We start from the raw sequence: 15,833 nt of genomic DNA on the forward strand, positions 1-15,833 counted from the left end.
TTCTACCCAAGGTCCAGGTGTAAAATCTTACAAAATTCAATGCCTCATCATAATGTGTTACAGTGGATGTTATCATGTCAACCTTAAGAATTGACGGGACTAAGCACTATCATAACTAAAGTTATTAAATTTCTAAAAGTTTTTCAAATACAGTCAACATCAAGCTAAATCATCTTTATAAACAAACAGAAACATGTTCCTATGATCTGAGGAAGTAATAACTCTGGAGATCATTTATAGTTCTTTCAATTCATGTAGGTAGAACGAGCAATTTTCATCAGCAGGGACGTGGCAAAGAGTAGGAACTACATACCTACAGCTTTCCTCCCACAAAACATATACACACTTAGAATATGTCCCTTTTCAGGTTTTAGTTTATTAGTGAGAGTCAGTCAGATGTTAACCACATCTGGTGGGAAGAAAAAGTTAGGGACTGAGAGAAAAAGTTAGGGACTCAAGGTACTAAAATTCTTAGTAGTCAACGAAAAAGTCAGGTGGTCATCAGGGAACATGGATTCTGGAAGAATTAGCATATGACCCAGCAATTCCACTCCTAGATACCTACCCAGGAGAAAAGAAAACATGGGTCTACACAAAGACGTGTATGCAAATACTCATAGCAGCATTATGCGTAATAGCCAAAAAGTGGAAACAACCAAGATATCATCAACTGATGAATGAATGCACAAAATGTGGTCTGTCCACGTAATGGAATGTTATTCGGCAACACAAAGGAACAAAGTACTGGTACCTGCTACTTGTATGAACCTCAAAAACAAGTGAAAGAAGCCAGTCACAAAAGACCACACCAGTACAGGTAAATCTACAGAAACCAGAGTGGTGGTTACCTGGGGCGAAGGGATAAGCATGAAAAGTGGCTACAGGTAGGCATGAAGTTTCTTTCTGTGGTGATGGAAGTGTTCTAAAATTAGACTGTGGTGATGGTTGTACAACTTTTGGTGAATTTACCAAAAATCATTGAATTGTACACTTAAAACGGGTAAATTTTGTGGTATGTAAAATACACCTTAATAATGCTGCCAATTTAGACAAAAAAAAGGCTCTGGGAGGACGTCAGATCTGCTTCAAGAAGAGGTGTCTGAGTTTTAAATCTCGAATGTGGAGCACTCCCAAGTCACGACCAGGTCCAGGCTGAGACGACAGCGCAGGCGGCCGAGATGGGTGACCAGGAACCGGGAGGCTCCACCCCTGACTTCCACAGAGCGACCTTCCCCCCCGACTGTGACCGCGCATCTACACGTGCCTCCCCCACAGTGAACTGTGGGCTCTTGCAGGTGGAGGCTCTCTCGGGGTGCATTCATGTGCTTATCTCCGAACCTTGCACGTGGCCTGAGACACAATCTAGCATCTAGCACCTGGTCAGCACGAGATAATGGTCATTAGGAGAACAGACCAGTGCTTTAAAGTGTAGGAGCAGGATGGTTTAGGGGATCCGAGGTACGCTTTCCAGCTCTTCTTCAGAAAGTCACCCAACCTCTTCTAAGCATTCACTGAAAAATATCACCTGCCTCTTGGATTGTCACTGGGACCAAATAAGCACAAAACAGTGGCTAAGAAACCCCCAAGTTGATTTCACAGGCGCCACCATGACCTACTGCACGGTCAGCACCTGAGGCTGAACTTCTGCAAGGCCCCGAGAACGTTCTCCCGAGTGATGACGTCCTTGTCTTCCTCCTTCAGCCTCTCTTCCAGCATCCGCAGCACCTTTGTGTTCTGGGCAAGGTAGCGGCGACCTAATAATATAACCAGAGATGAACAAGGGAGAGAATTTATCTTGTGTTAAGTTCATGCTCCAAAACCACTTTCTGTGAAAACGCACGTAGAGTTTGGGTAATTTTATGTTCTAGAAAACTTATTAAAGCATATTTCAACTGCAAGTTGGTTTTACTCAATCAACTATCTAATGAATGGAAACCACTTTTCCTGTCATCTAAACATGATTCATCACTGTGTTCTTGTGCGGAGTACTGTCTTTTATTTACCCAAAATCTTTTTTTATTTTTTTAAGATTTTTTTTGATGTGGACCATTTTTTGTTTTTAAAGTCTTTATTGAATTTGTTACTATACTGCTTCTGTTCTATGTTTTAGTTTTTTGGTCGTGAGGCATGTGGGATCTTAGCTCCCCGACCAGGGATTGAACCCACACCCCCTGCACTGGAAGGCAAAGTTCCAACCACTGGACCGCCAGGGAAGTCCCTACCCAAAATCTTGAACCCAAAAGTCATATCACAAGGAAAAAGGGGGTGATGAATCTGTGTGTTATGAACCCCTTAGTCTTAACAACAGAGGCAGCCCATTGTGCTTTCTGGACACACCCATGGCCTGGAGAAGAAGTTAGGAACCATACCTGGGACCCTATCACTAGCCTGTTGTGAACTTGTATCTTGATACAGATGACATTAATTTCAGACATAAAGTTCAACCATATTATATGAATGGTCCTTGGCACATACCCTGGCTTATCATAAAATGTTTGTTAAATGGCTGGAACAACAAACAAACGAATGAAAAAACTTTTGGAGTGTCATACAGTCACAATTTAAAACTCCCATTATTCGTGTTAAAAAGAGCTCAAACAAATTAGAATTTATGGGAGGTAATGGCATTTTGTAAAATCATTTTGAATTAAATTATGGTGGCATGTTATTTGGGGAATTTTCAAATCCTCTTGATTTAAAAGGATTAGTGTTTTGAAAGACATGGTATAGTGCTTATTGGGATCACTTTATTTCACCAACCTTATTTGGTCTTAAGTAGAAAATGATAAAAAATGCATTACCTGCTATCTTGAGAGCAATCTAAAAAGTACTACGTTACAATACCAGAAAGTTTACAAAATAAAACCAAAGGCTAACAAAATAAACTCCCAAACCATCAAAATTTGCTCTGACATAAGTTACAGTAATATGACAACAACTAAGTTTTTCAAAAGACCTTAGATGCATTAAACAGTAATAAACTGAGGAATCACATGCCATTGCTAAGAAACTTGGGGAAGAATGTGTTTTCACAGGGAAAGACACATCCACAAGACCTAGCTCTTCTCTTTGAAGGTATCAATGAAAAAAAAAATGTTGCCTGCCGTATCAGTAAGCAAAGGATGTTGCAGACATCACGCCACTTGCAGCCACTCTGGACGGTGAGCCCTGAGGGAACTCAGGATGGAGACCAACAGGCTGCCCACTGCCAAGCCCTCAGCCCCTGCAGCCACCCCCAGCGGTGCACCCTGAAGAGGTTCAGGATGGAAAAGCACAGGCTATGGCCCTAGATCGCTGAGGTGCCTGTCAAAGGAATGATTTCAGTGAGCCCAGACTCTTGCATCTTCCCGTACACAGAAAAGTGCTGAATTCCTTAACTTGAGATGTCTGGTTTTCTTTAACAGTAAGCTTTTGATGCTCTGTCTACCTCATCTTTGCTGCAAAAACTCTTTTATACCCTGGCTCCCTCCCTGCCTCTTCGGAGCAGTCCCTCTGAGCTATGTAAGATGCTGCATCCGGGCTTAAGTCTTTCAGTTTTGTCCACCAAATAAAACATAATTCTCAGCTTTTCATTTTTTTCCCTCAGTCGGCAAGGAGAGCTGCCGTCTCACCTTCTGCCAGGGATGCAAAAGCGTTGACGAGCCTGGCCATGTACTGCCGTACCACCTCGCTCTTCGAGTGCAGCAGCTGCAGCACACTCCTCTGTGGGAGAAAAAAATAAAAAAATAATTAAAAAAATATATATATATCAATCAAAAGAGGAAAAGCAATGAAGTGAAAGAAAAGTGAGAGAGAAGCATATGTCTCCTCTGCAGGTCTGCTGTTCTCTTCCTCTGAGTGAACTTATTAGAGGTGATTCGGTCTTGATTTCCAACTGATTTTTTTCTGAGAGTTGGCAAAAAAATATGTTTTTCAGACTTCCGAATTTAGAAGAATTAATTATTCGAAGCACTTAGAATGGTGACTGACACCGAGTAAGCAACACTACTTGCTATTACTGTTGCTGATGTCCTTCCAGGTAGAACAAGTGATCCAACACTCGTCTAACTTCGCTCCCTCCAAAACCACCATAAAACTAAATGGATTTTTTAAGGAGACAAATCCTCAAGGACAGAGAGGACAACACCATAAACCACCATAAAACTAAATGGATTTTTTAAGGAGACAAATCTTCAAGGACAGAGAGGACAGCACAAGAAACTATAACAACACAATCTTGGAATCAGGAATGCAGGATGGTAACAAACTTAGCAGACCCGAGAACGCCAAGCGGGCAATGAGGAATCACCAGCTTACGTCACGTAACCCTCAGAAGTCTCGAGAACTGGGGGGAAATCAAGAAGAAGGAATGAAAGCTGTGGAGGCAGCAGCTAGATCCCCCCCGCGCTGCTCCTGCACAGCTGTCCTCCCGTTCACCTCCCATCACACATCTGGGAGTGCTCTCTTTTGAGGGCAACACAAAAGGTCTCTGGACGGAGGACAGCAGGCAGAGGTGAGCAGGGCTGCCACACCAAAATGGAGCAGGGGTGGTGCCTAAAAGCAGGATAAATGCTCGACAGAGAGCCACCTCCGTCCTCTTCCCCTACCTGGCTCTCGGAACACTGCCAACCAGACTGTTACCTTCTAGGCAGATTAGAAGACACTTCCTGGAGGAGAATGACCAGCCCTGGAAACAGGGAAAGAACTAAAGTTTCTGAAATCAGAGGTTCCCAATAGATGGCCCACCAGGGTCACCCTCAGTGGAGCTCTATGCCTACAGGCCTGACCCTCACCTTCAGAACCACCAGTCAGCTTTTCAGTCCCTCCACTCTAAACATCAGGAGATAACCAAGGTCTACCAGGAACTCAAGGAAAGCTTCTAATGTGGAAAATAAGGCCAAAACAAATGGGGCAGGGGAGAGAAGCAACTTGGAGGAAATGAGACTGTGCAGGGAGAAGAAAACTAAAAATAGACAAAAATTTGTCATTAATATCCTCAGAGATATAACTGTATCCATGAAACAACAGAATGCTACAAAAAAACACAAAAAAGGGAAATGAAAAACTCTACAGGAGGGTTGGAAAATAAAGATGAGGAAATCTCCCAGAAAGTGGAACAAAATGAAAAACATGGAAAATATGAGAAAAAAGATAGAGAACCAGTTCAAGAGGCCCAACATTCAGAAAGAATGAACAGAGAAAACAAGAGAGGAAATCATCAACAAAACAACTCAAGAAAAGTTCCCAGAACTAAAGTTGTCAGATTGAAAGGGGTCACAAAGTGCCCAAAACAGTGTCAAATACACATCATGAAAGGTATCAATGGGAAATTCATTAACACTGGTGAAAAAGAAAAGATTCAACACGTTTCTAGAGAGAAAAAAACAGGTCACATACAAAGGGTCAGGAATTAGAATGGCCTGGGACTTTTCAACAGCAACACTGGAACCTAAAAGACAATGAAGCAATATCTTCAAAATTCTGAAGGATAATTATTTACAACCCAGAGTTCTATACAAAGAATAATGATATTTTCAGACATACACAGTCTTGAAAAATATACTCCCCATCCATCCTTTTTCTAGAAGCTATTAACTAAAGGCTTCACCAAGAAGACAATCCGGAATATTGGAAACAGAGATCCAATTCAGGAAAGGGCTGCAAGGAATCAACATACGTTTGGTGAAAAGAGATTTCTGGAAGGCAGCTGTGCCCCAGATGTGGAGGGCCACCAGTACAGGCTGAATGACTGACTCAAGAGAGTAACATACCAAAGGCTGTCATCCCCAAGATGCCTATTGCCACTGTACCATATTCATTTAGGTAAAATTTTTATTGAAATATAACATCCATACAGAATATTGCCCAGACCATGAGTGTGCAGCTTGATGACACGTGGGTAACCGGTAGTCAAATCAAGAAACAGAACACTGGGCTTCCCTGGTGGCGCAGTGGTTGAGAGTCCGCCTGCCAATGCAGGGGACACGGGTTCGTGCCCCAGTCCGGGAGGATGGGCCCGTGAGCCATGGCCGCTGAGCCTGCGCGTCCGGAGCCTGTGCTCCGCAACGGGAGAGGCCACAGCAGTGAGAGGCCCGCGTACCGCAAAAAAAAAAAAAAGAAAAAAGAAAGAAACAGAACATTACCAAAGCCCCAGACGCCCTTCCGGGGTCCCTTTCCAAATCAAGGGCAATATCTCTCCTGGCTTCTTATATCGTAGGTTAGTTCTGTCCATTTTTAAATGTTTTAATAAGTAAAGTCATGCAGTATGTATTCTTTTATGTCTGACTCTTTCATTCAGTATTATGTCTGTGAGAGTCATCGTGTTGTATGCTGTGTGCTCCTTCCCATTGCTCTAGACATCTCATTTTACAAATATATCCCAGTTGAGTTATCCATTCTACTCTTGATGAGACATTTGGGTTATAGCCAGTGTTTTGATTCTTATAAATAGTGCTGCTATGAGCATTCTTACACATCTTTTAGTTGACCGTATGGACACATTTCTGTTGGGGTTATACTTAGGAGTGGTTCTGCTAGGACACAGACTATGCGGTTTTAGCAAATACGGCCAGAGATCCAAAGTAGTGCACCATGTAACATATTTTCAAATAGAGTGCAAACTACCTGGGTAAGGTGAGCCCAGAGTCATCCACACTTGGATACCCCTGCCCTTGTTCTGATGAAGCTCCAGCTCCCCCATTCACACCCTGCTGTGTGGATCAGCTGTGGAAAGTCTTTTCATCCCCACAGAAGTGTTCGCATGTGATCAGCTCCTGAGAACTAGAAGTAGACGAGGCAAGCTTAAAAACCCAGATTACAGAGCGGCTCACCATTCCCCTTGGCCATACATATTGCTGCTGGATAACCAGCACCTGGCCTACCTTTCAGCCCTGCCAGAGGCCCTGTGCTTCCTGGGACTCTGTCCTGACTTTGATTACCAATGTCCCCAGAGGGGACCATTAAGAGCCCAGGGAAGCTACGCCTGATTATAATCCAGCAATTTTATTCATGTCATCTTCCCCTAGGTGCCTTCATCTAACATGGGAACAGTACCCTTTCCTTGCAGAGCAAGGTCTGTGCTTGCCACTCAGCAAACCCCAAATCAAACACTATATTATTCAGGGTACACATGCAAATGAGGACACTACAAAGAAAAGCAAGGAACTGACTGAGACAAAGTGAGGGTGTGCACACTCATGTTCAATGCAGCATTATTTACAACAGCCAAACGGTAGAGGTAACTCAAGTGTCTGTTGATCAATGGATAAACAAAACGTGGGATATATATATATATATATATATATATAACAAAACGTGGGAGATATATATATATATATATATATATATATATCTCCCAATTTATTTTGGTGTCATGGTGACACGGCACCCATGTTTCCCAAGGAGTTCTCCTGCTCTGCAGATTCTCTGACATCTTAAGGTAACTCCAGCTCATTCTTTACTAAAAAAAATAAATAAGCGATAGCAATTAAAAATAATGACCTGAGGAAGATATGACATCTTCAGTGGCTATAAAGATTTCGGCATTTTGACAAATATCATATATCACAAAACCTAAGACACCTTTCATGGGAGGACATATTATTTTTTTTATATATAACCAAGAAAGAAAAAAGCACTGCAAGGTAAACTGTAACAGGCCATCGGCTATTAGATACACCCCAGTTTCGGAAATGCTAAAATGGGGGGAGAAATTACATCTTAGATTCAATGAAATATCACAGTTCAGAAAGAATCAGTATTGAATTCACTCTTTGAATTTGAGTTCGTTAAGTCATGACAGTATATTCTTCAGCTGCTTCGTGTCTTACAGGCTGGTTTCCGTGCCATTACAAATACCAACAAAAAAAAAAGGAAAAGAAAATAAGAATTTGAGGGACTATTTTTCATACTTAACTGTTTCATGGGAACAATACGATTATGTACAAAGAAGAAACTCAAAACCCTTAAATGTTGTCGCCTGTGCACACAACAGATTACGCGCAACAAGCTTTCTCCGGGGCTGTTTCATCAGCGATCCTAAGAGGTATTGATACTGCACTCAGGGCACACACTGTGAAGCCTAACAGTAGGGAGATGAAGTTTTTAGAGCATTTTGGATGAAACTGAAATAATGAGATGCAGTATCTTCTCTGCATAGGGCATGTTCAAGCTGTCGATCCTCCTTCGGTAGGAGGCCAGGTGCTGAGAACCCTGGGGAAGAGGGATGAGGAGGCGGGAGGAGGACTCCTCCGAGCTGGGCCCTGGGTTAAGTTCTCCCCACACGTGACCACATGCAGCCATCCCAACAACCTCACGAGGCAGGTGATGGCCCCTTCTTGGTGGTGGAAATCTCCCTGAGACTGAGAAATTTGCTTAAGGGTGTCTGGCCAATAGTCGGTGGGGCAGAGATTTGAAACCAGTTTATCTCCCTCTAAACCCCATACTTTTCCCACTGCACCATTAGACCTATCTGGTCCAAAGCTATATACAAAGAGTGTTGAAGACACTTTTTTTTTTTTCAGTACGCGGGCCTCTCATTGCTGTGGCCTCTCCCGTTGCAGAGCACAGGCTCTGGACGCGCAGGCTCAGCGGCCATGGCTCACGGGCCCAGCCGCTCCACGGCACGTGGGATCTTCCCAGACCGGGGCACGAACCCGCGTCCCCTGGATCAGCAGGCAGACTCTCAACCACTGCGGCACCAGGGAAGCCCAAGACACTTTTTAAGTCAGGCCCAGATGAAAACAATTTGAATCTGCTTACCTGCCTTGCCCCTTGTAAGTCATGCTGAGTTTTCAGGACTCATGGTAAGCAGTGGGGTGAGAGAAAGAGCGGGGAATTTGAGAAAAGGAAAAATGGCAGAAAAGGGCTGCAGAGTTGAATCCAGCAGTACTAACTTGTTTAGGACTCTGCATTAGAAGTGAAAAGTGGGCCAGTGTCCAGGGTGGACAGCAGATTTCGGAAGCTAACAGAAGCCCCAGGCTGACATACAGTCACTACGATGAAGATATGCATAGAAATGAAAGCCTCCTCCTTCTGAGATCCTTCCCAGAAATGCAGGCCCTGGCTGGGCGCTGGCCCCTCTCTCACCCACCTGGCTATGGCTGTGACAGTCCAAGAGGTCGTTGCTGATGTAGGCCTGCAGAACGGTCTCCCTCTGCTCTCCAGGGTGCGATGTGGTCAAGCGCTAGAATGAAGAAAAACAAGGGCAACAGGACCCAAGTGTTGATGTGGAGGAAACTGTTCCCGCAGCTGGTAGCACCAGTAACTATGCATTTCACCAAACAAGATGAGTAATACCCAGCCGGGTGGCCAACCAGCCAACCAGCCAGTTAACAAAAAATTACAACGTACTTCTGGATGGGCGATGCAGGAGTCAACTTACACACGTAACCTCCAGAGCAGTGAAGGACTGTACTGGACTGGACTGTAAGGGAGGAGATAAGAGACAGCACACCGATGCCTGCAGAGGGCTTTTTTTTTTTTTGCCGTAAGTGGCTCAAGAGTTGGTACCCGAAGGACGAGCAGACTATTGGGCAGCACGGGGGGATGTGAGCGCAGTGGGGGCTGGGGACGTGTGGTCCAGCTGAGGGGGGTGTGAAAACACAAGGTGCCTTTGCGTGGTGCCCGACGGGGGGGCCGTGAATGAGCGCCAGGCGCACAGAGCAGACCCGTCCCACAGGGGCCGGCACAGCAGCACTGCGGATACTGTGTGTGCGTGTGCGTGCGCGTGTGTGGCACCCCTGGCACCGCCCTCCTTGCATACGGTCCTCTCTTCCCCCAGGGCCTCCCTCCTTGGCTGCAGTGGGTCCCACCTCTCCGGGACACCGGCCTCTCAGGACCTCCACCTTTGGGTTCCGGACAGTCTGCTGCTCTTCCCGCCTTCTCACCCATGGGCTTTACACGGTCACAGGGGCTGCCGCCCTTCTGGTGAGTTCGGAGGCTACTGCTGGGCTGGGGTGGAGGGGTGAGGGGCTGGAGGGGTCTCAGACAGAATTACAAGGATCTCTTTATTTTTCCTGCTTGTTCTATGACATTCATTCAGCAAAGGAACATCCTGTCTCGCCAAGAGGCTTAATAGCATGGACCGATAGCAAGTGCCCGGCGGATAATCGAAGAACCAAAGGGAGGCTGGTAACTGGAGCAGCGGCAAACCTCCGGGCAGGGACAGCCGCTAGCGGTTACTCACGCCACCCACCCACTCTAGTCAACAGAACCAGAGCAGACACAGTGGCCCCAGGACTCTCCCTGCTGATCCTGGAGCGTCCTCAGAGCGCTCCTCCAGACCACATTCCCGGAAGCACTGCCAACCGTCAGAGTGCAAGTGCTTCCCAGAGAGATGGGGAAATCACTCAGAGGCATTTGGACGTCAAGATAACCTGAAATTTGGGGATCCATGAAGGGGTTTGACACTATTTCAAGGTGAATTAGAATAGATTATTCAGTTAAAGAGTGAACCAGGGACTTTCCTGGTGGCCCAGGGGTTAAGAATCCGCCTGCTGATGCAGGGGACACGGGTTCGAGCCCTGGTCCGGGAAGATCCCACATGTCGCAGAGCAACTAAGCCCGTGCGCCACAACTACTGAGCCTGTGTGCCACAACTACTGAGCCTGCGCTCTAGAGCCGCATGCCACAACTACTGAAGCCTGCGCGCCTAGAGCCCGTGCTCTGCAGCAAGAGAAGCCACTGCAATGGGAATCCCACGCACCGCAGCGAAGGGTAGCCCCCGCTCGCCACAACTAGAGAGAGTCCAATAAATAAATAAACTGTACTCCAATAAAAATTAAAAAAAAAAAGAGTGAACCAGTGTTGACTTAGGCCAGCAGTTCTCAAAATGTAGTCTGGGGAACCCTGGGGATCTAGAAGGGTTCCCCATACTACACTTGGAGAGTCCCTTCAGGGTAGTCTAGAAGGTCACAATTATTTTCATAATAATACTAAGGCATGTTTTGCCTTTTTAATGATCAACCTCTCAGAGGTCATATGAAGCGTGATAGATACTGTGACAAACTGAACGTAGAAGCAGAGATGAGGATCCAGCTGCCCCCCATTAAGCCAGACATTAAAGAAATTTATAAAAGTGGAAAACAATGTCAGTCTTCTCACTAATTTTTTTTTTAGTTTGGAAAATAGTTATTTTTCATAAAAAAATATGTTATGTTATGTCCTCAGTTTATTACTGTTCATCTTAAATGAATTAATAAATATATATTTTACGTTTTCTCAGCTTTAACTTCTAATACTGTGAAATTTTGGTAGATAAAATTCACATAAACAAAGCTCTTTGGGTTCCTCAGTAATTTTTGACAGTGTCAAGAGGTCTGGGACCAGAAAGCTTGAGAACCACTGCCTTAACTGTGATCAATCTGAAAACTGGCGAGAAAAGCAACCATTTATTTATTTAAACGAAGGCTTTTTTTCTTTTTTTTTGGCTGTGCCGCGTGGCTTGCGGGATCTTAGTTCCCTGACCAGGGATCGAACCTGTGCCCCCTGCAGGGGAAGCGTGGCGTCCTAACCACTGGACCACCAGGGAATTCTCAGAAAAGTAACCATTTAGATTACACTCTATTTTCCTTAAAGACTTGTTAATGAGTTTTCACCCTTGATGCCTGCTCGTGTGGCTGCGCGGGAATACCTAAATCCAGAGGTGTCTGCGGGGGTCAGTGTGAGCGGGACTCGTGCTCTAAAACACCGACGCCACCAGCTGTGAGTCTGGCTCAGGACCAGGGAAGGACCAGATGCCAGGACGTCTCCGGGGCCTTGAAACTACATGTACCAAATCATCATGTATCAAATCATCGAGTGAAGGCAATGGCAGCTGTGACGTCAACATAGGGGTTTTTTAAAAGAGACCACAGTGATGTTCAGAAGCTGCTTTTCATTTGCACTCTTGGTGTCAGCAGGAAGCATGAAGAAAGATTTTGAGAAGATGGGTTAAAAGATACAGGCAAGGCAGCCAGCCAAGAAAACCAGCATGGTCTTTTTTTTTTTTTTTTTTTTTTCCTCGGTACCTGGGCCTCTCACTGTTGTGGCCTCCTGTTGCAGAGCACAGGCTCCGGATGCACAGGCTCAGCGGCCATGGCTCACGGGCCCAGCCGCTCCGTGGCATGTGGGATCTTCCCGGACCGGGGCACGAACCCGTGTCCCCTGCATCGGCAGGCGGACTCTCAACCACTGCACCATCAGGGAAGCCCCCCTTTTTTTTTTTAACTTCAAGAAAAAGGTACTTACCCAGCGCAGAGCCTGCAACAAAAAGGCTTTCAAGCGGTCACTCCCCAAAATCAAATCCTTCTTCAGTTTCTCATAATCCAAGGAGGGCAGTAATGGGACATCCTTCAATTTCCTACTCAGCAACACAAGTTCAAAGAGAAAGAACAGAGCAAAAGGGCGTGTTCATCACACCTCCTGAGTATCATGACAGTCTCATCTAGAGCTGCTCTGACACGCTGGACGGGCAGTGGCCCACCTGCTCTCTGTGCTCCTCGCGTTAACTCCAGGCCTCCACCAAGAGGGCTGGGTTCCAGGCCCCCCACCCCAGCTTCAACGGGCTCAGCTCTGTCTCTTCTGTTGCATGTACCAGGGTCTATATAACACTTTTCCTAAAACAAGGAGTCTCGGCCTAATGGGATTAGATACCACCACGTTCACAATAGGCCAGGGCTCCGCACCATGGGGATGAAATCACCTTGGAGGCATCATAGAATCCTGAGGTCTATTTAGAATCCTGAGCAAAGTCCAAAGCCTATTAGTTTCAGCAGGCTACCCTAGGGTCCTCCCTAAAAACCTGAAGCCACTGTCCCTCTCAAGCCTGACGGACTGGCTTGGGGGGATGTGAAGGACAGAACAGGGGTCAGAAAACAACTGTGACGACGAGGCGCACAGCTGACCATCCAGGAGGTAGGAGGGTGTGGCCAGGAAGCAGCAGTGGGGACGTGCCAGTGAGACAGGTAGTAAGTAGGGCAATTTGCAAACCCTCCTCAGGAGGACTCTGAGTCAGACCTCAGGCGAAGGCAGGTTTCAACTAAGAGAGACCGCTGTTCAGAGATCCACACGGTGCAGATGACCCAACACCTGCATCTGGCTGGCCAGAAACAAAAGGGACCACCTCAGATGCCTTGTCACTAAAACAAGTATCTTCACATTCTGTTTTGTTGAATAGAAGAAGATTGGAGTGTATAGAAAAATGGAAAACTGAATGAGGTCTGCACTGTCTCCATGTTAATTTCCTCGTTTTGCTGTTGTACTACAGTCAGATAAGATGTCATCACCTTATCTGAGACACTGAGGGACTCAGCTTCCTATGAAGCTATAATCATTTCAAAATAAAAAAACTAAGAACAAAACAAAATATGATTCTTCTAATACTGTGCAGAGAATATTAATATTAAATGAGAATTCATGAAGAATTGAGTGAAAAGACTGAAGCTGTAGGGTTTCATTTGCTTTTAAGGGTGGAGTAAAAACTGAGCTAATACCTCTGGGAGGTAGGATTTGGGGCTCTCTAAATTTTCTTCTTCATGTTTCTATAGACTCAAATTTTCTATAATGAGCATGTATTACTTACATTATAGGAAAAAATTACATGCTAGTTGTTTTTTTTGGCCACGCCACGCAGCTTGCAGGATCTTAGTTCCCCGAGACCATGGATCGAACCCGTGCCCTCAGCAGTGAAAGCACACAGTCCTAACCACTGGACCGCCAGGGTGTTCCCTTAAGGTTAGTTTTTAAAAGAAAAAATGAGATCCTCTTATAGGGCCTGGAAGAAAAAGCCAGAAAAGAGGGCATCGAATGGGGTCTCAGTTAACACTCCTGGGGAGGAGCGTCAGAGTCTTCTATTTAATATGGCAAATAGTAAACCTCTGTTCATGGTACATTGATTATTTTGATTTTTTTTTCCAGAGGCAGATACTATTGTGAGTTTAAAAATGAATACAAATACTTTAAAAAATTCCAATTATAAATAACTGGTCAGTATTCTTCAAATGTGTCAAGGCCTCGAAAGACAAAGACTGAAGAATGATTTCAAATTAAAGGAAACTAAGACGTGACAAGACTAACGTGTGATCCTGGACTGAACCTCAGACCAGAGAAAGGACATAACAGAACAACGGATAGAATGTGAATAAGCCCTGCAGACTAGAGGACAGGACTTTTTCAGCATTAATTTTCTGATTTTGATAACTGCACTGGGCTTGTGTAAAATATTAACACTGGGGAATCCGGGTGAAGGGTATATGGGAATTCTTTGTTCTATTTTTGCAACTCTGAAATTATTTCAAAATGAAAGAAAGTTTTAATTTAAAATGCAAACAGGCTCTTTCTCTAGACAACAAAAGTTCCATTTGTAAAGCCAAGTTTGATAATGTTCTATAGCTGGGCAGCTTCTACTCAAAGGAGGAAAAACGGTCATATATGTTTGGGCCATATTTACTTGCCAATAATGGCAATATTACTAAGTTGCTCGGCTATCCCCCATTTCTGTGGTCCAGCCACTCTCCCACAGTCCATGAGGAAACTGAGGTACAGACAGGTTATAAAAGTGGTCCAAGGTCACAGAGCCGGTGGCAGAGGGGGGTTTGAACCCTGGCAGTCCGTGCTCATAAGCACTGCATTCCACAGCCACCATCTGAAGTGAACAGAGTGCAGGGTTAATGTCAGACTCGGGCAAGACCGAGGGAGGGAGGAATGTTGTATCGACCGCAGGTGTCTTGGTAATATCATAGCACCCTCCAATCCCCACCACCACCCAAGGCTGGCTCAGAGGGTCACCAGAACCCACCCTAGTCCTCGTGTCCATGCCAAAGGTTCTCAACTTCCCTGCTAGTGCAACACCTATGCCTGGTGAAGCCCCCGTGCCTCAGATACCCCCAGGGGGACAGCCTAACTGACTTGGATAGGAACGCCCCAGCACACACAGAGCTATCCTGTGGCCCTGGTCACAATGTGACTCAGGAGAGAACATAAAATCTAGACATTGCCACGTTCTGTGGACTGCCGTACGACAGTAGATTAAACTGATTTCTATAGAATATTATAGGAACAATTCAACAATTTCTTCCATTCGATGCTACCTCACCAACGTAAATAGAATTGACTTTAAAAGATACTTTTGTAAGTATTTTATAAGTATTACTTATGATTACTGGTATTTCCTTTAATACCCACATGTAGCTCCAGCTTAATCAAAGGAATTCGTCTAAGCGAGGCAGTTAAGAGCTTTTATTAAAACTGTTTCGAATTTCAGTTTTACCCATAGCTATTCCCCTTAATAACAATTCCTAAGAGTAGTTACTTACACGGGTGCCAAGGAGGCTCTTAACATGGTTGAAGCCTGAGGGGGGAGGGGGAGAGAAGGAAAGAGATCATGTTAGACATTGACAGCAATGCATTAATCCCAAATCACTGTAACGGCACAGAACCAACGGATTTGCAAAGTGTTTCATCCACCAGGATTCTCCAACCATAATCGTATATGATTTAAAAATTAGCCCAAGTCCAAGTTTAGTAATACCCTACTTATGCATTTCCCAAGCTGCCCACCTTTGGCTTGTTGCTACTCCACTCCAAGCAGCAGTCTATAAGAAAACGGGTGGGTTCGCCCTGACCAAGCTCCCAGAGGAACTTAAAGCTGCCTAGTCAAAGACATCATAAGGAACAAAAGCAATGAAAATCAGTTTATTACCCTGGTTTTCTTCTTTATTAAGATTTTATCTTTGAGTATACAAATAACACATGCACTTAGCACCAAGTCGCTCTAGAGGTGTTTATGGAAAAAATTCACGATCCCCCTCCCACCCTACTCCCTTCTAATCCTGCCTATAGGCCAAATCACTGCCTACTTTATGGGCACGTCCCAT

At 45.0% G+C, this 15,833-nt stretch overlaps 1 protein-coding gene across 2 annotated transcripts in view; it reads right to left on the reverse strand.

Moving 5' to 3' along the window:
• ARMC9 (armadillo repeat containing 9) overlaps positions 1–15,833 on the reverse strand; it is a gene marked incomplete at its 3' end in the record, with an annotated part of 134,375 nt that overhangs the window by 78,258 nt on the left and 40,284 nt on the right. For both annotated transcript variants that reach the window (XM_082658849.1, XM_082658848.1), the window contains exons 10-14: positions 15,273–15,307; positions 12,208–12,319; positions 9,071–9,163; positions 3,612–3,702; positions 1,631–1,754 (exon numbers count right to left, since the gene is read on the reverse strand). In XM_082658849.1, coding sequence (XP_082514975.1) covers positions 1,631–1,754; positions 3,612–3,702; positions 9,071–9,163; positions 12,208–12,319; positions 15,273–15,307 — 455 coding nt within the window. The remainder of the gene's footprint in view (positions 1–1,630; positions 1,755–3,611; positions 3,703–9,070; positions 9,164–12,207; positions 12,320–15,272; positions 15,308–15,833) is intronic.

This window comes from Grampus griseus, assembly GCF_964374135.1.
Source record: "Grampus griseus genome assembly, chromosome: 7".
In the NCBI taxonomy this organism is placed as follows: domain Eukaryota; kingdom Metazoa; phylum Chordata; class Mammalia; order Artiodactyla; family Delphinidae; genus Grampus; species Grampus griseus.